The 24,371-nt window shown below is 29.7% G+C and overlaps 4 protein-coding genes and 1 long non-coding RNA gene across 12 annotated transcripts; 2 read left to right on the top strand and 3 right to left on the bottom strand.

Annotated features, from left to right (window-relative positions):
• Positions 1 to 195: 195 nt before the first annotated feature.
• On the bottom strand, positions 196 to 2,350 carry LOC107065666 (uncharacterized). 2 transcript variants are annotated; one of them, XM_089172757.1, is made up of 6 exons: positions 1,793 to 2,350; positions 1,567 to 1,618; positions 1,429 to 1,491; positions 1,276 to 1,338; positions 1,104 to 1,217; positions 196 to 828 (listed from the first exon to the last, which is right to left on the bottom strand). In XM_089172757.1, exons 2-6 carry the CDS (start codon positions 1,591 to 1,593, stop codon positions 688 to 690), a joined length of 408 nt encoding a protein of 135 aa, XP_089028883.1. In that variant the 5' UTR covers positions 1,594 to 1,618; positions 1,793 to 2,350; the 3' UTR covers positions 196 to 687. The 2 variants fall into 2 exon arrangements, with proteins under 2 accessions (XP_089028883.1, XP_015175054.1); XM_015319568.2 differs by having other exon boundaries at positions 1,567 to 2,350.
• A 153-nt stretch (positions 2,351 to 2,503) lies between these two features.
• Cdk5 (cyclin-dependent kinase 5) lies at positions 2,504 to 4,642 on the top strand. Of its 2 annotated transcripts, XM_015319565.2 has the most exons (7): positions 2,504 to 2,662; positions 2,873 to 2,961; positions 3,093 to 3,286; positions 3,367 to 3,454; positions 3,527 to 3,698; positions 3,782 to 3,993; positions 4,095 to 4,642. In XM_015319565.2, the coding sequence occupies exons 1-7, from the start codon at positions 2,626 to 2,628 to the stop codon at positions 4,200 to 4,202; spliced, it is 900 nt and encodes a 299-aa protein (XP_015175051.1). In that variant the 5' UTR covers positions 2,504 to 2,625; the 3' UTR covers positions 4,203 to 4,642. The 2 variants fall into 2 exon arrangements, with proteins under 2 accessions (XP_015175051.1, XP_089028881.1); XM_089172755.1 differs by having other exon boundaries at positions 3,782 to 4,642.
• LOC107065662 (T-cell immunomodulatory protein) lies at positions 4,578 to 6,964 on the bottom strand. Its single transcript, XM_015319558.2, is given in 4 exon segments — positions 4,578 to 4,926; positions 5,053 to 6,200; positions 6,203 to 6,574; positions 6,810 to 6,964. Coding segments are annotated over 3 exon segments (1,764 nt in total). The 5' UTR covers positions 6,555 to 6,574; positions 6,810 to 6,964; the 3' UTR covers positions 4,578 to 4,662.
• Positions 6,965 to 8,918: 1,954 nt separating this feature from the next.
• Picot (putative inorganic phosphate cotransporter protein picot) lies at positions 8,919 to 24,288 on the bottom strand. 6 transcript variants are annotated; one of them, XM_015319563.2, is made up of 8 exons: positions 23,956 to 24,288; positions 12,795 to 12,991; positions 12,452 to 12,688; positions 11,759 to 11,846; positions 11,276 to 11,502; positions 11,030 to 11,179; positions 10,556 to 10,930; positions 8,919 to 10,460 (listed from the first exon to the last, which is right to left on the bottom strand). In XM_015319563.2, exons 1-8 carry the CDS (start codon positions 24,035 to 24,037, stop codon positions 10,275 to 10,277), a joined length of 1,542 nt encoding a protein of 513 aa, XP_015175049.1. In that variant the 5' UTR covers positions 24,038 to 24,288; the 3' UTR covers positions 8,919 to 10,274. The 6 variants fall into 6 exon arrangements, with proteins under 6 accessions (XP_015175049.1, XP_015175048.1, XP_015175045.1 ...); XM_015319562.2 differs by having other exon boundaries at positions 12,795 to 13,012; XM_015319559.2 differs by lacking the exon at positions 23,956 to 24,288 and adding an exon at positions 17,476 to 18,012 and having other exon boundaries at positions 12,795 to 13,012.
• On the top strand, positions 16,464 to 16,938 carry LOC149032549 (uncharacterized). Its single transcript, XR_016176642.1, has 2 exons — positions 16,464 to 16,581; positions 16,688 to 16,938. It is a non-coding gene; the product is annotated as an uncharacterized LOC149032549 (long non-coding RNA).
• Positions 24,289 to 24,371: the final 83 nt, after the last annotated feature.

Consider the following 24,371-nt stretch of genomic DNA (forward strand, 5'->3'; position numbering starts at 1 on the left):
ATTCGACAATTTCTACAAAAGAAATTTTGATGAGATCGATCGTGTAGGTTGGAGTGGGTTCGTTAAGAGATTGAGTAATTACCTAGTCAAACAGCAGCAGTTACAACAGCAACAACAACGTTAAATCATCAAGCTAGACACATTATTGGAATACTCTTTTAAGGTACTCCATTTCTTTGGAAAAATATCATATGATATTATAATTATTATAAACGATTCATATCGATAGATATTAATTTGACGTCAAAATTAAACATAAGAAAAGACAAAAAAAAATATATAAGACGTATCAAAAAATATCATTAAATATAAAATTGAAATAAAAAAATCTATGTGAAAGTATGTGTATAACTAAATGTAAATAATGAATCTCTCGTTTCTATTACGTTACGATCTTAATTTTCCTTTTTTGATAACATTCGAGAGAACGAATACTTGACTGATTAGAAAAATATATTTTATTGATGGTATATATATATATTAATAATCACGTTTAAAAAGGGATAAATAGACAAATGATATTTCGAAAATATCGTTGCATAGATAAGGGGTCATTTTACAATGACATCATTATTGATGATTGAAATTTCAAATGTGAAATATCGTATCACGATATTGTAATTAATTCATTCTTTATGTGTGCTTTGAAAATATAATGAAAATGTAACGCAAATAAAAAGATTAAATCTAGCGATTTAGATGTTTCAATGATTTCCCTCGTTGCTCTTTATTATCCATTAAATTCCTCAGTATTTTATTCATCTCTTCGTTTATGTCATCCGGTGTCTCCACTCTAACGCTTTCCATATTATGATCCATACGTACAAACTAAATTTAATTATAGAAATATAAATATATAACCTTAATTTAATTTAACTTTTTACTAATTAATACAAATAAAATCAAAGTTCATTTGAATGATATGTATATTAGGGACTAAAAATTATTATTATTATTATTATTATTATTATTATTATTATATAATACTGACTAATGTTGTACTATAAATAATACTATTTTCAAATTTGTTACTTGAACCAGTTAGGTGTTATAATTATTAACACATAGAGAATAATTTAAAAATGAAAAATAAGAGTCTTTACCTCTATTACACTCTCTTCGACAGCATTGAATCTTTGCGATAATGCAGCTATTTTTGAACTAAGTTTTGTCAAACGATCGGTAATGCAGAGTTCCTTGTTGACGTCTTCCTTAATCTACGAGATTTCTTTCGTTATAAAATAAATTGAAAATAAAAAATCTAACGTTAAACACCTCGTCCATTGTCTCCATTATCTTGCATTTCATGTAATCTAAACTGGCACGAGATTCATTTACCTATAAATTAAATATCAAAATAAATTAGTGATTTAAATATCTAATTTAAAATATCCCAACCCCTACATCGATATGTGTGTATATATTTACCATTGAATGAAAATCAGTGATATCTGCCACGATTTTATAATGCTGTTTCATTGCCCAAAAGAACTGCAACAGTCTTCTTTATTTTAATACGAATAAATTGAAAATATAAGATATTTAAAATAAAAACTTAATACTCACACGTTGTAGCGTATATAAAACGACCATTAGGTTTATCAGGACGAATATGGCGCTATTAAATAATTGGAATACGAGGTACATGATTAATTTATATCATATTAAAGATTAACGGAGGGGGTGGATGTTTCCGAAGAAAAGACTTTTTTTTCGTATAGAATAATTTGACAAAAAATTTGATAACTCATCTGCATAATTAATTCTTCCAATTAATATAATTTTTTCTTACGTTCAAACTCGTAATCCAACGTACAACGGAAACTTGAACAATGTGAAGATTGGCGCTATTGTATTAACAACCAATAACAAGTATATGTCTATCTATAGATGACCAATAATATTGCTACTTTTTTCTATTTCCTGTAACCTCTTTTACAAAAATTTATCCTTTTCTTCTTTTCTCTCGCACGTCACAGAACATATTTATTATTTAATTATTTTCATTATTTTACTGTATTAAAATATACTTTGAAATTAATCAAATAATTATTTTTTCTATATATTAATAATATTTAGTAATTTGATCATGGCGGTTAATGCAAAACATTAACACGATTGTCCCTTGTTTCCTACATTATCTCCTAATATGATATTACCGTATGAGAGAGAATGTTATATAAATATTATTTAATTTATTCATAAATATATGTAATTTTTAATATGCAATCATTTTCAGATAAGAAAAACGGATTCTACGAATAAATTTTAAAGCGTAGTATACAACACGATACGATAATGAAAAATTACGTCGCAAATAATTGTCACAAACGATCAATAATGAACTAATAATAAATGTGGAATAATGAATGTTAAGTACAAGCCTATCTCAATAAAAAAAAAAGACAAGTAATTTCTATCTTTGCAAACGTAATATATCGATCTAGAATAATATAATAAATCATTTAAATAAGTAAATATATTCATTCGAGTTTAATCCAACGATTCAATGTAATTTGTATTTCCCGCGCATATGATATATATGTAAATGCGCGAAGTTTAGTCGTAACGGCGCAGCGGTAACCACTGTGCGTGTGCATTCCGCCCCGAAGTAACACCAAAAATATGCAAAAATATGAGAAACTCGAAAAAATAGGAGAAGGTAGGCTGACGATATAGTTACCCTATTAATTATTTATTTGCAATTTCATTAATTAGGCGTTTATATTAACCGCTAAAAAAAAGAACCAAACCGATATAACTATCGTCGTCGGCGCATAATGTGTGTATGTGTTTAGTGCATATGACAGAAGAGAATGCGTCACTATTATTATGCAGTGAACTGTCAACATTAAACATCATTTATTTTCAGGCACTTATGGCACCGTTTTCAAAGCGAAGAACCGGGAAACTCACGAAATCGTCGCTTTGAAAAGAGTACGGTTGGACGATGATGACGAAGTAGGTATATTGAAATATTATTTTTTATCATTTTTACAATATATGGTTAATAATAATCTCTGTGTGATCATCCTCTCTTTACTTTATTATTATTGTATATATATATATTTCTTGTTTATTTGTTTGTTTAGGGTGTACCATCCTCAGCCCTTCGGGAAATCTGTTTATTAAAAGAATTAAAACATAAGAATATAGTACGCCTTTATGATGTATTACATAGCGATAAAAAACTGACTTTAGTGTTCGAGCACTGCGACCAAGATCTTAAAAAATACTTTGATAGTTTAAATGGAGAAATAGACTTAGACGTAGTGAAATCATTTTTGTAAGAATCTTATTTTCTTTCTATAAATATGATAATTGTGAGCGACTATGATTTACTAATGCATTTTTTATTTCTTCTAGTTATCAATTGTTACGTGGACTAGCATTTTGTCACAGCCGTAATGTACTCCACAGAGATTTAAAACCACAAAATTTACTAATCAATAAGGTATAATTTTTGGATAATATATAAGTTATATATTGAATTTAATGATTTTATTTAAATCTACTTATCTCCTAGAATGGCGAGTTGAAGCTTGCTGATTTTGGATTAGCAAGAGCATTTGGCATTCCGGTTAAGTGTTATTCTGCGGAGGTTGTTACATTATGGTACCGTCCACCAGATGTTCTTTTTGGAGCAAAATTATACACAACGTCCATTGATATGTGGAGTGCCGGATGTATATTTGCTGGTATATCCATTATAAACAATATATCAAGTATACCTTTAAATAATAAATTGATGATTATCAATTTGGATATTTTATTTGCGTAGAGTTAGCAAATGCAGGAAGACCGCTTTTTCCTGGCTCAGACATAGATGATCAATTAAAAAGAATTTTTAAAATGTTGGGTACACCGACGGAAGAAACATGGCCAGAATTAACGATGTTGATAGATTACAAACCCTTTCCACAGTATCATCCTACACAAGGATTGGCTCAAGTTACGCCAAAACTTACCTCAAGAGGAAAAGATTTATTACAGGCAAGCAATAGATGTTCTCTTATAATATTACATATATTCATTTTTTCAAAGATAACAAATAGTACAGATGCATTTCAAGACTTTTTTCCAAATATTTTCAGAGATTATTAGTGTGTAATCCAGCACTACGATTATCAGCGGAAGAAGCAATGGCGCATTCTTATTTTAATGATTTAAACCCTGCCATTAAAAATGATCGTTGCCAATAGCAATCTTGTGGTAGTTTTAGAATTTTTGAAGTTACGTGCTTCAAATTTACAGACCAAAAATACTCCGACGAAAGATCGTTTGTTGATACATTTCGCACTCGATGCGCCAAACATATTGTGTGATATTAAAAAGTCCTGTTTTATATATAAAAAAAACAAAACCAAAAAAAACACAAATGCATAAGGCAAAACAATAAATTATGAATTTTATCAGAATTTCACAATTTCTATTGGAATGAAAAAAAGTATTATACTCTGTTAAAAGAATGAGAGAGAGAGAGAGAGAGAGAGAGAGAGAGAGAGAGAGAGAAAGGAAAATTGTTTATTGGTATATTTATGAAAAGTAAAAACAAAAAAAAAGGATAATATAATAAATCGGAAGCAATACTTATTTATTAATTAATAATTCTGTTAAATAATTAAATAATTCTTAATTAATATATTTTCTTAAATTCTATTTTTACATAGCATCAAAAGGAAACCTATGAGCTTCTTGAAGCTTTTCTATTTTATCTTCCCTCCTCTCCTTCCAATATAACAAAACGATAATTAATGAAATAAGACTGCAGGTTCCGCTTAAAGCAGCTGCACTTAATAAAATTAATTTACTAGGTGTAACAAATAATTGAGCTTTCCATTTGTATGGTCTCGATATTGGATTTGGTATTACTACCATTTGAGAATTTGGAATAATTTGTGGCCATTCTCTTGATTTACCACCGACCTGTGAAAGAACATTGTATAATTGTATATAAAAGTATATTATATTTAATGTCATTTATTTACTATGTCTAAATTTAATCAATCGATTGAATGTCATTTGATAGAGATTGTGTGTTTGGTAACTTACTCCTATCGTCAAGGAATCAACAAAGTTTGGTGTTCTACCCAATCCAAATGTGGTATATGGTAAATTTAACGAAAAATATGCACTTTGTGACAATTGAGCAGCAATGGCATTACGCGGATAACCGTCTTGCGTAGTAGTCTTGTAAGCTATTGATGGTCCAGGTAGATTCGTTCCATATGTACGTTTTTTCTTTCCTAATGAACCAGGCGAAATAGGATACATGCTGTTGTTACGTCCAGTGAGTACCATAACTTTAACAAAATTGGCATCATAATCCAAACTGTTTTTAAATGCAGCAGTACGATAAACTTTATTGATTTTATCTAGTTCTACCAATATTACGTCCAAAATACCATCCTGATAAAAATCGTAAAATACTGCCATAACAGTTTCGTTATAAAATGGATTGAGGGCTTGCCAGCGTATATCAAAAGTTCGATTGAAGCCATTGCAAGAATTGCAAGCAACATTTTCAAGCAAAAACGATTGTCGCTGTTTAGTGCTAGTAGATTCTAACGTTGCTAATAAATCAGGATAACCATCCATATTAAAATCTCCACCTCTGAGCGTTATTGTATCAGTATAACGTTGACCATCTCCTTTGACAAATGCCCAAGTATTACTTTTATCTCTAAAATTAATTTGCAAATCGTGCCATCCTTTGGAATACATCATTATGGTACAATTGGTATGCTTTGCTTTGTCATAACAAAGCGGCAAAAGTAGATCAGCCTTTCCTGTAAGTTCAACGTCAAGGTAAAGAGTTTGGCCAATAACTTCCGCATTATGCGGTAAATCGAACTCTTTTTCAAAAGTAAAACCATCTTCCTCGCCGCGCCAAACTTCAAAAGACTTTTTAGTAGTTACAACAAGATCAGGCAAAAAATCATTATTTAAATCAAGAAAAGCATTGGAGTGTGGATGGCTTATAGGTTCCATTTTTCTATGATCTTTGTGTGACATCTGTTTAGTATCGTACTTTCCTCTATTTTCAGTGAATATCCAAAAAGTTCTATTGTAGTTTTCATCCATGCCAAAAAGATCAATGATCATGTCTTGATTATAATCTAAAGCCAATGGTTGACCTTGCATACTTAATAAAGGTCGAGTTGTACAATTTAATTGTACAACCGAATCTTTATTTCCCCCCATAAGATATATACATCGGTAAGTTTAGTTGTCGAATTAGTAGTTGTTACTAAAATATCCATAAAGACATCTCCGTCAAAATCTCCTGGTACAACGCTTGTGACGGGTTCTTCAAAGGTACACTTAAGATTATCGTCTGGTCTTAACAAAGGTTCTTGCTCTGCGGCAAGAAAAACTTGTACAGTTTTACCATCCTTGCGTACCATAAATACATCTGTTAATTCGTCTGAATCAAAATCTCCAAATGCTGCAGGCATGCCATCAAGCACATTACCGAATACAGCTGTAGTTATATCACTACTGTTAATTGTGGTCACTAATGTGACTATGCATATGACTTGTACAATCCACATGACTAATTTATCTCGTCTACCTGTCAAATATATCAATACAAAATAATAATAATAATAATAATAATAATAATATAATATATCTTATTTGTAATCTATAAATATTCTTTGAAAATTTTCTTTCATTTGGAATAATAAATAAAAAGTCCTAACAAATCAATCATATCAAATGATGTCATCTCTAAAGTATTATTTTAACGCAATATTATATCTACTAATACTAAGGATTATTTTTCTTTTAATTAAATAAACCTATACCTCGAATAAAGATGATTATATGCACAACTATAACAATTTTTCAAATCTTAGAAGTCTCATTCTTAATGTTATATTTGTTGACAGAAATACTAAATGACAACAGTAAAAGAGAACCGAATACGTCAGAAAGTTAGACTTCTTATCACATCTTCATTGTTTGCATATAGAGCATATACACTGACGTCATAAAATTAATCCTCTAGTGGCAAATGTATTTACTAAATCTGATACTAGCGTCACGTAGTAGTAAGTAATAAAAACTTTAGGCGCGCGCGATCAGTGATCCCATTCGTACGATAATTTGAGGCCCTGTACGATCCAAAATTCGTGGTGTACGATCCAATTTGGAATTTCGAAAACTTGATGACCTTTCTTTTTTTTTTTAGTCAACAAATTTTGGAAAGGTGCAGCACCACCCCTACCACTACCACCACCACGATCTCTGTACGAACAAGTCTATCTCCCTGCGGATCGCCGTTTTTATCGTTTTTATGATAGGGTTTTGAACTTGATGACTAAAAAAAAAAGGGTCATCAACTTTGAAAAAGTTGGAACTTGCACTCTTTTTCCACACTTTGAAAATCTCGTCCGAGAAATTGTCGGATTTCAAATTTTCCCGGGGCGTACGATAATTTTTCGGCGCGTACGATAATTTTACGCCTCTGTGTCGATCAGACGAACTAAAGTCTCTGGGATCACTGCGCGCGACACCTACATTATCGACCTTTATTCAATTTATAATAAAAACGTATTTAGTATTCTAAATCTTATTACATATTAATTGTATATTAACTCCTTGTACTATGCTGAAATTCGGAACATGCTGTGTCTAACCCATGCAGAGCTGAATAGTTGCGAAAAAGACGAAGTGGTAAAACTCGAGTATCGAAACTTTAGTTTTTAAATGTTATCTGGACGACAAGAATGTATTCTAAGTAGCACGTAAACTGCATTGGGAAACAGGATATAAAATACTCTCCTCAACATATAAAGAAGAAAAGAGAAGATCTCATTCAAACATTCATACTTGGCCCAAGATTAAGATCACGAGTACGACTTGTGATATTCGCGTTTGTCATGAAATTAAACAACGAGCCTGATTCGTGATTTAAAGTCTGACCAAAAATTTGAATCACGAGTCAGACTCATGAAAATAGTACAAAGTAAATATATAACTGTAATTTTGCTGTGTTACAGCAACGTTTTATTTATTTGAAAATCTTTTATAATCAAAATTACAATCCCAAAAATAAAATTGTTTTCAATTTATAGATTATGTATATCATCAAAATTATTTACAATATTTATAAATATACGTATCAAAATATGGATTGTAAAATTCTTCATCAAACTATTTTATAACATTTCTTTAGATGGTAACTGTTCTTTAAATATTCTACAATATTAGCTAATATTTATATATATATATATATATATATATACTCGTGTTATATAAATTAATGGTATTATCTATATGATGTTGCAATAATTTCTATCAAATATCGGGTACATTATTTATGTAGAGAATTTAAAAATATTTCCCAATGAGCAATGATTTGTGAAGAACATTTTCATGTATTCACCCTTCGACCACAATAATGTACAAAATTTATATATCAAAGAATGCTATTCATGAAAAGTATATAAAAACGATACTTGTATCAGATTTAAATTTGACTGTAATCAGATAAATAAACTAAGGCAATATTCGTTTCCTTTAATTAAAGGATTCTTATCTTAACTTTTAGATACTAAAGATAACAAATTCTTAATTAAAAGTAACCAATCTTTTCAATTGCCGGAAGACGCGATTATCTTATTTCTGGAAGTGTGTTTTACTTTGATGAGCGATAATGTATCTCTGGTTTCCCAATCGAATTTTTAGTTGCATCTTTCCAATCAATATTAAGTCACGAATGATTACAAAAATTTGGTGCTACTTAAAAACAAAACAAAAACTTAATCGATAGAAAAATGCATCCTACTAAAATTGCAGGCACAAATCATTCGGTTTCGTAACTTAAATTTTAAGTGTGACAGAGGTAATAAGTTTGTTTTTCTTTTTAATATAAATAATTACTACTAAAGTACGACAACTCATCTAAAATCTATAAGTTAATTAGATATTTAATGGGACTATCTACAATATGTATAAATCATTAATTGCATTATGCAATATGTATAATTATTTTTCAACGACTGCTTGAAGGCAGTATTTTGTTAACTTTTGTTCAACTGTTTTTATGCAATCATATTGTCTGTCCTAACACAATACAAAATGATACATAATAGTTAACAATAATAAACTGTTCGTGATGTAGTGAGAAAAAAACAAAAGATGAACAAATGAGAACTTTTACTTTAATACTGCTGCCAACTTTGTTAATTAATTTGATCTAATTTGGACAAAAAAATATAGTTTAATTTATTAACTCACGAAAGAAGAATCTCAAGTATAAATATAATCAATAAGATTAATGTCCAAATTAGATATATCTGAACAACTATGCAAAAACGCATTATAATCTTTGTGTATTCTTGTTTTTATAATACGCTAAGTAAGTTTTCATTGTTCACGTAATTCAATATTAAATCTATGGATAGTGTTTCTTAATTTATATTATTTTTTTCTTTCTTTCGTTTATATTTTAACTACGCAAAATCTAACAGATCATAATTTTGTGCTTAAATATTTGGAAAAAGAAGATAAAAAGAAAAAATATTTCGAAGATACATCTTTGAATACAATGCGAAGCATTATCTATAATTTCCTAGATATTTTTTATTTCAAGATTCTGATTCCAAGATATTTTTAAGTCATTTTTGATGCTCCTCAAAGTTTATCAATGTCATTGCATAGAAACATTGAATACAATTAAATAATTACCGCTAATTTAGCTAAATCAATTCAAAATGTTGTTATACCTTTAAGGAGATGTTATTTAAAATTTCATGATTCTTTCTTTTTTAGATGTTAAACGTAATATACATATCCTGTTTGGAGTATGTCACAGTCGTATATATTTTTTCATTTTTTTATAACTCATACACTCTTCAATTCTCTCTGCTTTCTCTCACGCACGCACTCTAATTTCAACACGTATTCTATGAAATAATGGAAATATTGATCGAATTCAACATTTACAACGCGATACAAACGTCAGTGATATATATATATTCTGATATGCAACTCTTCATGTGATCAGTGTTATTAAAATTTGAACACTGTTCGTATTAATTAGAAAAAAAATAAAAATAAAATAAAAAATAACTTAAAATTAACTTATAGTTAAATACTACAACATAGCGCAATCATCCAGCACGGCTAAATAATAACGGAGGGAATGGATGTACTTTAAGGCAGATAAGTGCCACCCGCGACTGGAACCATATCAACATATTTAGCATTTAGCTTGATGGCAGAAAAAACTTAAATACCATGGCAAGCATTATTTTAAAATCACATTAGTGTTCAGTTTCGTTGACTGTTTTAACATTATCCAATTCTTTGCTCTCTTCTTTTTCCTCGTCTTTTTCAGGATTATCCCAAGATTGTCTTTCTCCGGAACCAAACATGAGATAAAATGTTGCGCATAGCACATAAATAGCTGCCGAAATCATAAAGACAATCCTCCATTTTAGATGAGTTGGCTATAATAATAATAATAATAATAATAATAATAATGGTGATAATAATAATAATAGTAATGAACCTTATGAATAATTAACTATTATAATTCTGTTACCGTGCCAACGATTATATGACCAGCTACTATCGGTGCAAGTAATCCAGCTAGGTTAGCAAGACAATTTGTGAATGCCATCAAAACTCCTGCGAATCTTGGTGAGATATCAAGATGGTTAACTTTGAAACCAGAATAAATACCACCATTAAAACCAACCCCAATAGTAAGGATAATTATTGTCAACCATGGATTGCAACCCGTATAAGATGCTGCTACCAATGCTATTGCTGGTCCATACTGACCAATACTATTGACAATTTTACGTGTACTAGTAAGACTACATTTTTCTGACGAAATCATTTTGTCGGCTACTTGGCTAAGTATTAGTGAAAAAATCCACATATTAAGGTAAGGAAGAGACGATACAAGTCCATTCTGAAATAATATATATACATATACGTTATTTATATTACATAATTTGTAATTGATTGAATGATTGATTATTTGTTTATGTAAATTGTTGATATGACTCACAGATTTGATATCAAAATGTAAAATCTGTTTCATAAATGTTGGAAGTTCAGTCATCAATGTTTCGTATCCATAATTTTGACCCATATGTGCTATCAAAATAGCCCAGAAAGGCTTTGAAGTAGCGATTGATTTCCAAGGTATAGGCGGAGACTGTATAAAATAGATAGCATCAAATATGGACATTTCATAATAACACATAAGAAGAAGAAAATAATAATAATAATTATAATTCTAAAAAATATTTACAGATGCTCCAGCATTTCCCCATAAGGCACTGACTATGTATTTTTTTTCATCTTCAGAAATACGTGGATGATTTTCTGGATCTTCATAAACCAGAAAGAAAAAGGCTATACACCAGAGAATACCAACAGCGCCAAAGACATAAAATATTGATGGCCAACCACCAGAAAATCCATATTCAGATAACAGACCACTTAATGGCATTGAAATGACTGTACCAAACTGAGCACCTATAGATAAAAGAGAAAACAACATCGAATTAATAATAATGTTTGGATGTGAAAAGGATAACCTACTGTGAGTCATTAAGAACAGTGGATAAGCAAGAACCAAAAGGGTCCACCACTCCTGCGATTCCAATTCCATCGTAGCAAGAAGTACACAATGATTGGATGCATTGAAATATCCAGAGGACTCGCAGGACTCACGGTCAGTTGGTATGTACAAGAGTGCTACATTATTAAGTATCGCACTGTACAAGCTTACCAGCATAGACGAAGGCTCCCATCCTGCTCCTCTCGTTTGGTGGTATCCATTTTGCCAACAGTGCGTGCGTGCAAGGCACAATTGGACCCTGCAATAGGGATAATCCATTCCTAGGGGGAGGAAATCACACCCAAACAATCAAAAAGCGTTCACACTCAACGAATATGTAATCCTTTAATTTAAATTTAACATTGACTTTTGATTTGTTTCAAATTAAATCTAAGAATTAACAAGATAAAAAGAATCTTAATCTAAGAATTAATAATTTCTACATTAACATTTGTATTGGCTGAACATACGCATTAAAAATATATTCAAATTGGATGCAAGTTTTGTTCGTACTATAAAAACAGATTTATTTAATTTTAATTTTTCTTTTTTATATTAATTATAATAAATAATTTAAAATATATTAATCATCTAAAACTTACATTCATTTCATGGTATGCATATTTCCTGTATTTAAATAATAATAGAAGATCAAAATCTACGTGTATCATGTAGTTAATGAACAATATTTTACATTAGAGAGAATATATAACCAATTTTCCCGTAACATACATTCTCATCTCATTTATATATACATATACATATACATATACATATATACACACACATGGTGTGATTTTTCAATATTTCATAACTTTTTTTTATTACTATAATAATATATTTGGAGTACAAAGGACTACTTACCTCACCTAAGCCTTGAATAAATCGAACTACCATTAGCGAAAAAAAGCCCTGATGTGCTGACAAAGGAACTAATAGTCCAAATATTGAATTGATCAACATGCCAATGCCAAGAAAATATTTAGATCCATATCGTTTGGCAAGCATACCGAAAGGTATTTGAGTAAGAACATATCCATAGAAAAATGAGCTTAATAGATAGCCTTGTTCTTTGGTATCCCAGGCAAATTCGCCATCTTTCTGTAAATTCCAAGATAAATATACATATAATAGTTATTTAAAATTCATAATATAATAAAAACTTATATGATATGAAGAGATAGATTTAGATTAATGGACTACTTACATGATTCATTAATACAGTAGTATTCTTATTATCATTATCGATGTGGCACTCGTTCGTAACAACTTCTTTATCTCCGGTGATAGCCGTATGGTTGACCATAGCAACAATTGCCACAGACATGTTGGTCCTCATGACATAGGCATTTGCCATGCCAAGAAAAAGCATAAATGTGACTACGTGACGTGTTCCCAGCAGACCTGTAAGCCAACCCCAACAACCTTTTTTTTCTTAATTAAACCATTCCTTTAAAGTTTTTATAATATTAATTTAAAAAAGAAAAATCCTTCCAGTTTCAGAGAAGATTTTATTCGTTAATAAAACACATTCTATATAATAGAGATTATCTCTATTACATTATTATTAATTTCAAAGATAGAAGGCGAGAAGGTTAGAAAAATAATATTGAATAATTCATGTAAATTCTCAGCTGAAGATAATTTTTTCTTTTCTAGATTATATGATTTGCGTCAATGTAAAATAAGATAGACAAATATAATGTCTTCATCTAATATTTTCTATTTAAATATAGTTCAAGTGTTAATAATTATTTTAATATTTGCCGTCATAATCACAGGTAATTCTTAATCCAATTTGATTATGTTTGATTGATGATGGATGAATCATGTATTTCCAGAAAAAAAGAAGTGTAAAAGAAAAAGAAAATATGTTTGATGATTCATGCAAAATGTTACGGAAATGAAACGTTGCAACGTTGCAACGCACAAACAACTTATATTAAAAGTTCTTGTCTAATAATATGCATATTATCTGTACTATACCAATCTGTAGAGTGTCTTCAATTTTCTAATTTTCATATCATTATAATAGCAACAATAGTGCAAATAGAATACGTTAGACTATACAAATGTGTGTATTGTGTATGAGTGCAAGTGATAACTTATACAGTTACAAATGTTACATGATATATACAGTAATAAATTGTACAGAAGTGTACATATTTTAAAACGATGAATGAGTGTCCTTGTGGGGTGGCGCCGTATACATAAAACACACATGACCGATTACACAGAAAGATGATGACGACTATCTTACTCTAATTTTTGTTACCTTTCCAAGCTCTATGATTATACACATAGGTACATATATGTATATATTACTGTGTGTTCTATTGAAATGCAAATTGTTCCAATAATCTCACAATTAGTTCATTGTCAAAGATATAAAAAGATAGTTACAGATTTCTAGTATATTCAGTAGTTTTGTAATAAATCACTATGGTGAACTGCTGACACAGCATTGCCATTATTAACGAGACGAAAGAGACTTTAGCACTTACGTTCATTACATATATATGCATACACATATGTACATGTATATATATATATATATAAAAGACAAACTAAATTGAAGTCAATTATTCTATCGAACCGAGTAAAGTTTTCTTTAAAACGATCTTTCATTATCTGGGATTGTTCATTTGACCCTAAGAAACAAAATACACTGGAGAACGTCAATTATGTGTATATGTATATATGCGTGTGTGTTTCATATATAAATACGGTAATAATTAATAATATTTAAGGGTCGATCAAAAATAAAAAATAACTGATCGATCAGATAATTCTATCAGAATCAAAATTTCGATGTTTTTTTTTTCTTCTGTTTATTACTTTTGAATTGAAATAGTCAAGGAATGCTTTTGAGATAATAAAAGGGAATGAAGGCTAAATTTATTGGCTAAAATCCAGACGTGTTTCGCTTATTGTTACATCAATAAGTACGCGTGTACACACAAATTTACGTATTCATTAATCTAAATGATATATACATTTAATATTGAAATATTTTTATTTATTCATGCAAACTATAAATCTTACGAAACGAGACGGGAAAATTTGAATCGTTTATAAAAGCGCGCCATTTTTATCGAGCGTGTGCATGTAATTTAATATCTTCCATACGATCACTATAATATATACATTCTTCCTGTACATATTTTTAAATTCTAAAAAAGAATTTGATGATTATAAACAATAATCTTGCTTAATAAAAAGAAAGTTTCATATTACACGTAAATTTATTAAAAAAGAAATAGAAAGAGAGTAGACGAAAATCGACAATTGTCGACCATCTTCGGTAAGATTCGGTATGCACCGCTCAAGCACGTGGAAGGGCTACGCAATAGAAAAATAGTTCCAAGTCGAAAAATAGCGGTAGAGGGGTTGGAGGGGGAGGAGTGAAAGAAGAGGAGAGTTCATTGTCGAGGGAAAATGATCCTTTTTTTGTATCGCGTAGAATAATAGGAAGAAATAGAAATAAAGAAAAACTAACCAGCCATACGACACGACTCATTTACTTACACATACACGCATGAAAGTATTTTTCTTCTTCGTTTCTTATAATCTTATTTCTTCTTAAATTAAAAAACTTGACTACTCTTGCAAGACATTCCTGCGCTCGATATCATTGCATTTCTTCACTTGATTTTACACCGATTATCATTATTATTAATTGTAAAAAATAAAATTGATGTAGTTTGATCGATTAGTGTTAATGATTTGCTGACGCTATAATAAATGTTTGCAAATACAAGAAAACCAATGAAATACTTATTACAGTTAATATCAATGCAAGCGATCATCACCTGCAGAAACATTCTTCTGTTCATTTTCTTTTTTCAATTTAAATCCATATTAAATTTCTTTTTTTTCTAGTTAAAAGATAAGGAAAAGGCAATCTATATATAACAATAAGTAATAAAAATAACAGAACAAATAACAAGAAACAATAAATCTAACGATTAAATTATTTTTAAAAATTAAAAAAGAAATTATGAAAGAAAATTAAAAACAAATTAGTAGATCGACCTAAACAATCGAATTTACGAGTAATCACATTTCGCCATTTTTGCTGCTAACTTCTCGACGATATAACCGTTATAAACTTGTAATGCAATCTTACAACGTGACCTTGACTCGTGTCAGACATGAAAAATACCACGCTGAGTTTCTCAAATTATTTCGAAGAAAAAAAAAAATAAAAAAAATAAAAATATCGGTCAAAAAATAATTTTTTTCTCTTTCAATTTTTTCCTATCAAAATCAAAAAATTCTTATCTATTACACGCTTAACGACATGACTCACGTAGTTTAAAACGCGTTTAGTTCTTTATCTAGCTATTAAATTTTCCTGCTATTGCATAATCTTTCTCACTTCTAAGCTCATCTTATTTTTTCTTCCATTCGTCGAGATGCATAAAAAATGAATTAAAAAACAATAAAGAAATAAAAGATTACTGATTTCGTTTTTGTTGTTGATTCTTCTAAATTGTTAAAAATATACATATCATGGTCAGAGTATTTGGGTCGCAGCAGACGTACAAGCATTGTACCCTTGTCTTGGGTAATATCTAATCAGAATTTTGACGAAATAATACGACGTTCAAAGAATTTATGGAATATAACAACTTAAAAATTCGCTTATACATTTACAGGTGAATTATTATGCGAAGAACATTCAAAAGCATTCCAAAGTGTTCCGATTAATTACCGAGATAACAACGTTGATTGTACACGTCAAGTATATTTCAAATATGATCTAATAAATTTCATGAAATGTCTCTTTCTATCTCTCACTCTCTCTTTCTCTCTCTCTCTCTCCCTCTGAAACTCCTTTCTAATTCCGAGTAGATAGCAATTTATCTCTAAATATATATTCAATATTACTTGCTCGTTACATTTAATAGAATTCAATCAAATTCAATATCAGAAAAAATATTGTGACCTCGCTAAAGCAAAGCAGAGTAAAGAAAGAACGAACGTATTTTGTAAGTGTATAGATGAGCACGTTTCTTTTTTGGTTTTTTTTTGGCTTTTTTTTTTGTTTTATTACTCTTTAAATATAACCATTGACGTTTTTATTTCTATTAACAGATGACGATGAGTAAACTCGTTTACACACGAACGCATCCTCCATGTATCCAGAAATTTACTGAACATAAGTAGATAGTAGCTTGTGCCAAAAGTATGATGTTTAATCGAACGAAAAAATACACAAAGAGAGGAAACAAAGGAATTCTATTCTAAAACCATATGCATTATGTTAATTCTATACAAAATTCATTAACACTGTATACATTAAATTGACAAAAATAAATTCATATCAATTTATAATGTTTGATGAATATGTTCGATTCATTGAAGAGTAAGTTAAATGGATAAGTATACATTATATATTGAAATATGTATATTAGTATGATTTTCTTGGTATTGAGGGAGAGGGGAAATAAATTCGTGGGATGCGCATGAAGTGTAGCGCGCACGTGCGTGTCTCGTGTTTCGCCTTCCTTTACCTTTTTCCCTTTTCCCTCTCTTTTTCTTTAAACCGGTGCGAGAAACGTGTGTGTTTCTGAATACACCTATTGGATGTAAGCGAATTCTCGACATGCTATTCTCGAAACGAAACACGGGCTATCGGCCAGACTTTTTCGATGGCATTGGTAGGAAAAGGATGAAACAAGACTGCTCGTAATATATTAGAAAAAGATACACACATGTAGAAAGAAAGAAAAAGTGAAATAGAAAGAGACACAATACTTATATGCATATATACATATATTATACATACAAAGTATACTGGAGACAGAAAGAGAAAGAGAATTTACAAAGAGAAATTGCCATTTTCCTCATGACAAAGGAAATAAAACAAAGTTAAAAGATACCTTTCCGTCTTCGCACCGGCTTGTCGTTCTCTTCCAAACCCGGTTGTTCCCACACCAGCACGTGGCCATTCCTTCGCCCCCCGTTTTCATTGCCATTGGCCCTACTACCACTCATGGCACGTTTGCAAAAGTTAATGGAAGAAAATTCTTAACAAGCCTATCGACAACGATGACGACCTCGACAGCAGAAAAAGATATAAATCGTTATCTATTGCTTTTTATTTTTTGTTTTTTAAAAATTATTTATACACTTCTACTAAATATGGATGATTGAACGAGAATACGCGGTAGAAATACAAATGATGATTTAGGAAACGCGGGAGACAACTGGCCGGTTGTTAATTTCCTCTTTTTCTTCTTTTTCTGATACTGTACAACACAATCAACGAAAAATAATCGCACGTTAAGGAGCGCGCGAGCGCGCCAACCTCGTGGAAGCAGCTCGTACACAATGATAATAACGAATTGACGATGATCGCACAAACGTTCAGAATGAAAAACGACTATCCTCTTACTCCTCCCTTTATTCCGCTCTTTACTCATACTTCTACTTCTATCCTCGGACATTTCCGCAACTTTTCGTAGACGATCGACAATTGTTAATACATAGTACGCATGCGCAAATTTAACGGATTAGCCAATCACGTGCATTTATGAACTGGGTGCCATCTTCCTCGCGCCAACTTTGTTGACCAATCATATTAGCGCGCGCAAAAATTATTTATATAAATATATCTTAATTACTATCTCTCTTTGTTAATTATTAATATATTCATTAATGAATTATACTTCAATGCAGATTAAATATTATATAATTGCATTTTGCTTTCTTAACCTAAAAATATTCACGATTTCGTTCAACAAATAATATATTTAATCTTCTTACGTAAACTCATTTATATTGAATATAACAAATATTGATCTCAAATCGATTTAATTAATGTTAATAACTTTCTTTCTTCTTGTTATGAGAAATGTAACACTCTTATCAGTATTAGTTATGTTTGTCTTGACATTTCTACTGTTATTATAATTATGCATGTACCAAGTGTCCCGCAACTATATATTTTACATTTGTATTCGGGTAATTGCGAGCACGTATATGCTGACTTCAAAGGCACAATAAATATTACACTTGGTGTACCATCGTTATTTGAAAGAAGAATGACGCAATAATTACGTTTCAAAAAGAGTTGTCGTAATGGTTAACCTTGAAAAAAGTAAGGTTAATTACCGTATTTTTTCTTCTCAACGATGCATGATGTTTATGCACTCTGTTTTCTTGAATGTAAAATCAAATCATTATATTCAATTGTTGTTTTTTTTTATATCCGTTTTTATTAAAATAAAATAAGAGCAAGAGTAGAAGACAAGAAAAATGAGTTTTATCAAAAACGTACGTAATTATTTAAACATAAATATATGTCCGAAGATTTGTAATCAGTTCTGTAATATTCACAAAATCGACGACACATGAATCGTCCATATCGTGTCCAGGTTATTTCTAAAGGAAGTTATAAATTATCAGTATGATTACACGAAACATTTGTCGTTAACGGTGAGAATTACACGTACTACACATGTGTATCTATATATATATATATATATATATATATAATGTATGTACGTAAGTTCAAAGAGAAGTTTTAAGATTCAGAAATCTGTAAAAGTGATGACATCATAATGTTTCTCTATCAACACACTCATGGAATCTTTTACTATGTCTTCTTATCAAGTGGAAAACTCAAAGCATCTGGGGGGGCTTATTATTCGTTTACAAGAAGTCGCGTTAATCATTTAGCAAACGTGCTATCAAACAGTTACCATTTCTCTCTATTCTTTCTTTTTCCTTCCATAAACCTTCCAGGCAAATTCTTCGAGTAGAATATGATTAATGAATCAATAAATTTCTTAACGTTTGCAACATTGCACTAACTGTAAGTTATATAACTTCTATTATTGTCATTGCACTCCTCGTAATGTGATGCAAAAAAGAAATTATCGTTCGATACTATAGCACGATAAATATGCATATACATATATTAAATAAATATATTGTTATTTTTTTGTTTTTTTATAATTGTTGTAAATAGTTTTTGTGTTTACAAATATTAACGAAAAAGAAGCTTTTTTGGAAAGAAATTCGACATATTTAACAGAATGTATTAATATCTACGATCGAAAGATCTATTATCTCATATTACAGTTCTTTGATCATTTATATTAACGTCATCTTTAACTTTCACGAGTATTTCGTGTGAGTTTTAACGTCATCGACCGTTTGGCACTGAAATTCGCGTTTATTTACTAAAATTAGATACCTGTGCGTGCGTGCGTACGTGCGTGCGTATGTGTGTACTGAAAATAAATGACTCTTGTATTTAATTGTATTTAAAGTGTTCAGGAACGTTATTACACGAATTATTCGGTTTATTACCATATATATATTCTGGAACATGTAATCGTTTATATAAATGTTAACTGTAAAGGATACACCGTCATTTTGTGCGACGATATTTATTTATAGTTTAGAACTGAAAAACGTGCCAAAAAGATGTACTTCGTAAATATCTCGTATAAATAAATTAAATATTTAATACTTAGCTAAATGATTTTTGATTAATTATCTTGCATCGAAATTTATTTGCCTCTTATAATAAGTTGCGCAATATTATGTTACATTAACGATAATGACGCTGTGTTTTTTCTTAATTGCGAAAGCATAGATAATGAAAAATATCTATAGCATATTAACGATTAATGAATATAAGTAGTCGATATTTTTATATACAATTATATATATATATATATATATATATATATATATATATATAATTGCATATATAATTGACAATAATAATATATACATACATTTATTTTATTCATACAATAATTCGAATTGTAATAATTTCGTGAAATAGCTTTTAGAATACTAGAATTTAAATTTTATAAGCTGAAAATAGCGATTACAAAAATAAAATTCTTTTAATAGATTTTTTCCAATTTTTTGGTCTATTTTTATGTATCCCTATTCTCTATTTTTAGAATTGAAGTCGGTAAGGCTCATTATGTTTCACGTCGGTAAGTTAGCAGCATTACATTATCGACGTTTAATAATAAGAAATCGATATACCAACGATTATTTATTCAATATAAAATGATAAAAAAAGAATGAAAATATGGCGAAAGAAAGACATTTTGTTTTTTTTTTCAAAACGATACTAAGTTACATTTAAAAATATTATCACTAAAGTCTGTTACCTAATTAAATATTATTTATCTTGTAATTAAAATAATAATTTACATTAATTATTTGTTATTATAATTGATTTCAAGTTGTAATAACATTGAAAAGAAAAACTGAAATTCAGAAAAAAATAATAAAACGGAAGAAGAGAAAAAGATACAAAGAGGAAGAGAAAAGAGGTAAGTGATGCTATGATTGTTTTAAACACGTTTAAAACACGTGTCGGAAATGAAATCCGGTCATTTAAATACTTATATCTATTAACTATTATAATTCATGATATAATTTTGTAGTGGACACAACAGGAAACGCACGAGCCCTCAATCTCATTATTCACTTGGTAAAGTGGAAAATAACGTCCTTGTTACAAGAAAAGCCCACACCAATTGTCGTTTATAGAGATACTGACATTGCACGATGAAGGATATCTGTTTACTTCATTTTCATTTCCTATTCCCATATCCATCACAACGTACATAAGTATATTTATAATTTTTGTTTTTAATTTAAATACAAAGAACACCTATGTTGATAAAGTAGGAATCATAAAAAACTATCCATTGAAGGTTACTAAGTGAATATTATCTTAATCGGTAATGAGATGAGAACAACGTTCGTTGACACGACATACTAAAGATTAGAGACATGAATGCGTGTATTTTGTAAAGTAGCATGTATATTTTTATGAATGGTCATTGCATAACTCTTCTCTCACTCATTCAAATCGTTATTTTTTAACTTTTAAAGATATATGCCACAATTTTTCCTTAATCAAAATATCAATTAATTTCCAGAGTAAAATAATTAATTATTGTATTAATTTACTTATATACATTTAATTATTCTATTCTTTAAATAAGACGATTCGTAATTAATTAACTTCGCGTAAGAGTAATAAAAAAACCTTACAAATATTGAAACCAAGGATGAGAAATGACAATAGAAATTATGACAATGCGTACAATTTCAATTCATTTACTTAGAATTTGTATTTAAATCTAGACCTTGGATTTATGTGCAATAAAATAATTCCTACAGCCTTGGGACACGTATAGCTACATAAATTATGATGTATCATTAAAGAACATATCTTCTAACGAAATCTAATTCTCCTCCCCCCCCCATCCCTCTATTTCTTTCTCCCTTTCTCTCTGTTTTCGTATGCGCTTTGCTGCAGAGATAATCATAAAATTATATTAGTGAGATCGTAAAAGGCGAGGAAGAAATCGCGTTTGTTTATTTTAGCACAAGACTGACAGCTATCGAATGAAAGTGACAAGAATCTCCAATGATTAGGATTCCCCTCCGTTTTTTCTGATTTATTACATTGTAACTTTCTCTCTCTCTCTCTCTCTCTCTTGTAGTGGGATAATAATCTACGAGTTACATTATTCAAACACAGTGGTTCCCAAACTTTGTTGTCTTATCGCCTCCTTTATTGATAAAATTTGCCATTTTTTCCTTTTTAATGGTTCATTTCCAGGGGGTCGATATCGTCCACTTTGGGAACCACTGTTCTAGCACTTCACAATCAATTTCGAATGTTGATTCTGACACAAAAGTTATGTTTTCTTCATCAACCTTTTCATAATTTCGAATGAAAAAATGTATTTTTACTTCGATTTATACTTTTAATAATTTGATTGTGTTTGTGATTGTTCAACAAGGAAATATGTTAAAAAGAAAATTACCCAAATTATCGTAATTAACTTTGAAAATTTGATTAAAAGTTTACGTTAAAAAATATAAGTAAGTAATATGTCTGATTGTGAGTGAAAATAAATGTACAAATTATTTACTTAAAAGTCCCTCTTTCTCCCCTATGGGAGATTATTATCTAATCGTTAATCGTTGATTTATATGAAACATTTATCGAGACTTTAGATAAAGTTACTAACATAAATCAAACGTACTATATCTATATATTTCGGTAGAAATGGATATACATATAGATTGCCTTGATCGATATCGTCTTTATTTTTCCTAAGCATATTTCATGCAACACGATCGTAAATTAAAGGCATTTGAGAATGATTTATTGGCGAATGCATTTGCAAAACGATCGATTATCTCCGTAGACAATTCATTTATTCGACACACCTATTACCTATTTCTACTTTAATCGTGATATGAGTATACAGGTACATTACTTGTTTCCATTTTTTTGGTGTTATAGAAAAAAAGAATGAAAAAAAAAAGAAAAAGAAAAAAAGAAAAAAATATCCGCGGAAAATAACTCAATTGCGAATGACATGTAACGAAGACTTAGAAATACATTTTTATTTTTTTTGTCGATGTTTTATAATTGATGCAATTAACAGAATAAAAACAAAGGGACATAAAAAGAAAAAGAAAATAATGAATAAATTTTATCTGATAATAATAATCGTTGTCGTCTCACTCACAATTAGTACATATCGTATGCAATTGAATTAGTTGTGAACAAGGTTAAAGAGAGAATGAGGTAAAGAAAGATAGAAACAGAAATAGAGATAGAAAAAGAAATAAAAAAAATTGTACGTAGAATCGTATTGCAAGATAAACGAGAGTCTTTTTTAAAAGAGTCAATCCTATGTACAGCGTATCGTATAATTTTTAATGCGACAGTTGTTGCATAAACTTGTTTATTAGAAATAACTTGATTTTAATCAGTTTATTGAGTATTTCCTTATTTTGGTATGCGATTCCTTTTGTCTACTCTTTTTCTATGAAACGTTTACATCTATGAATCCTTTGATGACGATTAAATAGACAAGATATACGTACTGTTTCTATTATAAATCATGCTCGAAATGTAGATTGATGTAACATATGTTGAAGGAAAAATGGTAAGTGACGATAATATAAGATACAAAGAAAAACTTAATTTGTATCAATCGTTAATGTTTAAAAATATAAAAATTTGGTTTCTTCATTTCAGAGTATATATATGTATATGTTATGATAATAATAAAAGAATATATCTTATTTAACTTTTAATTGATGTATATAGACTAATAATTGGTGAAATTACTTGTCGAAGTAAGAAGATAATTCAATCGACGTACTGTAGATATTATATCATATAAACAAGATGAGAGTATTTGTGTATGTTTTTGTATATAAATTTAAACTAAAATATCTAAATGTATAAAGTTGTTTTATTTATAAAATATTTTTATAAATTTTGAATCGATTAAATCCAGTTGATTTGAGTTGAAGGAAAAGAAAAAAAAACATAGCGATTTGTTTACCTTTTGGTACATTGACTTCCGTTTCATAGATTTCCGGTTTCTTGATCTCCGACTTCTTCCGATCGATACCATTTTCCACCATTTTTTAAAAACTCAATACCGTACTTGAATCGATTTCGATATTCGGATATCTTAATACGTTAATAGGATGATTTTATTTTGTTTGCGTAGAGTATATAAATCGCGAATTGATGTTAATTCTCTCGCGAGGGGAAGTGGTCCGGTCGATTCGACGATTTATTGTTAGATTTGATTAGCACTGCTATAGATATTATGTGTGTATAGATATTACTATAGGTTGTAGTAGTAGTAATAATAGTAGGCTTATGTTTAAGTTTCCGTTCCGACTTGTTCTCATACACTGTTCGAAGCACGCTCAGACCCGCGACACTTAGCGGCGAACACCTAGCTTCCGT

This window comes from Polistes dominula, unplaced genomic scaffold, assembly GCF_049000335.1.
Source record: "Polistes dominula isolate Pdom_NZ unplaced genomic scaffold, Pdom_raw_medaka contig_23, whole genome shotgun sequence".
NCBI lineage: Eukaryota > Metazoa > Arthropoda > Insecta > Hymenoptera > Vespidae > Polistes > Polistes dominula.

Bases quoted from the DNA above. Each gene is read 5' to 3' on its own strand.
- LOC107065666 (XM_015319568.2), bottom strand. From the start codon at position 1,647: ATGTACCTCGTATTCCAATTATTTAATAGCGCCATATTCGTCCTGATA. The intron at 1,492-1,566 runs GTGAGTATTAAG...AGACTGTTGCAG, and splicing joins TTTTATATACGCTACAACGT to TTCTTTTGGGCAATGAAACA. The intron at 1,339-1,428 runs GTAAATATATAC...TTTAATTTATAG, and splicing joins TCACTGATTTTCATTCAATG to GTAAATGAATCTCGTGCCAG.
- Cdk5 (XM_089172755.1), top strand. From the start codon at position 2,626: ATGCAAAAATATGAGAAACTCGAAAAAATAGGAGAAG. The intron at 2,663-2,872 runs GTAGGCTGACGA...ATTTATTTTCAG, and splicing joins ACTCGAAAAAATAGGAGAAG to GCACTTATGGCACCGTTTTC. The intron at 3,455-3,526 runs GTATAATTTTTG...CTTATCTCCTAG, and splicing joins AAAATTTACTAATCAATAAG to AATGGCGAGTTGAAGCTTGC.
- Picot (XM_015319559.2), bottom strand. From the start codon at position 17,590: ATGAGTGGTAGTAGGGCCAATGGCAATGAAAACGGGGGGCGAAGGAAT. The intron at 13,013-17,475 runs GTATCTTTTAAC...AAGAAAAAAAAG, and splicing joins GCCGGTGCGAAGACGGAAAG to GTTGTTGGGGTTGGCTTACA. The intron at 11,847-12,451 runs GTAAGTAGTCCT...TCCCTATTGCAG, and splicing joins TTATTCAAGGCTTAGGTGAG to GGTCCAATTGTGCCTTGCAC.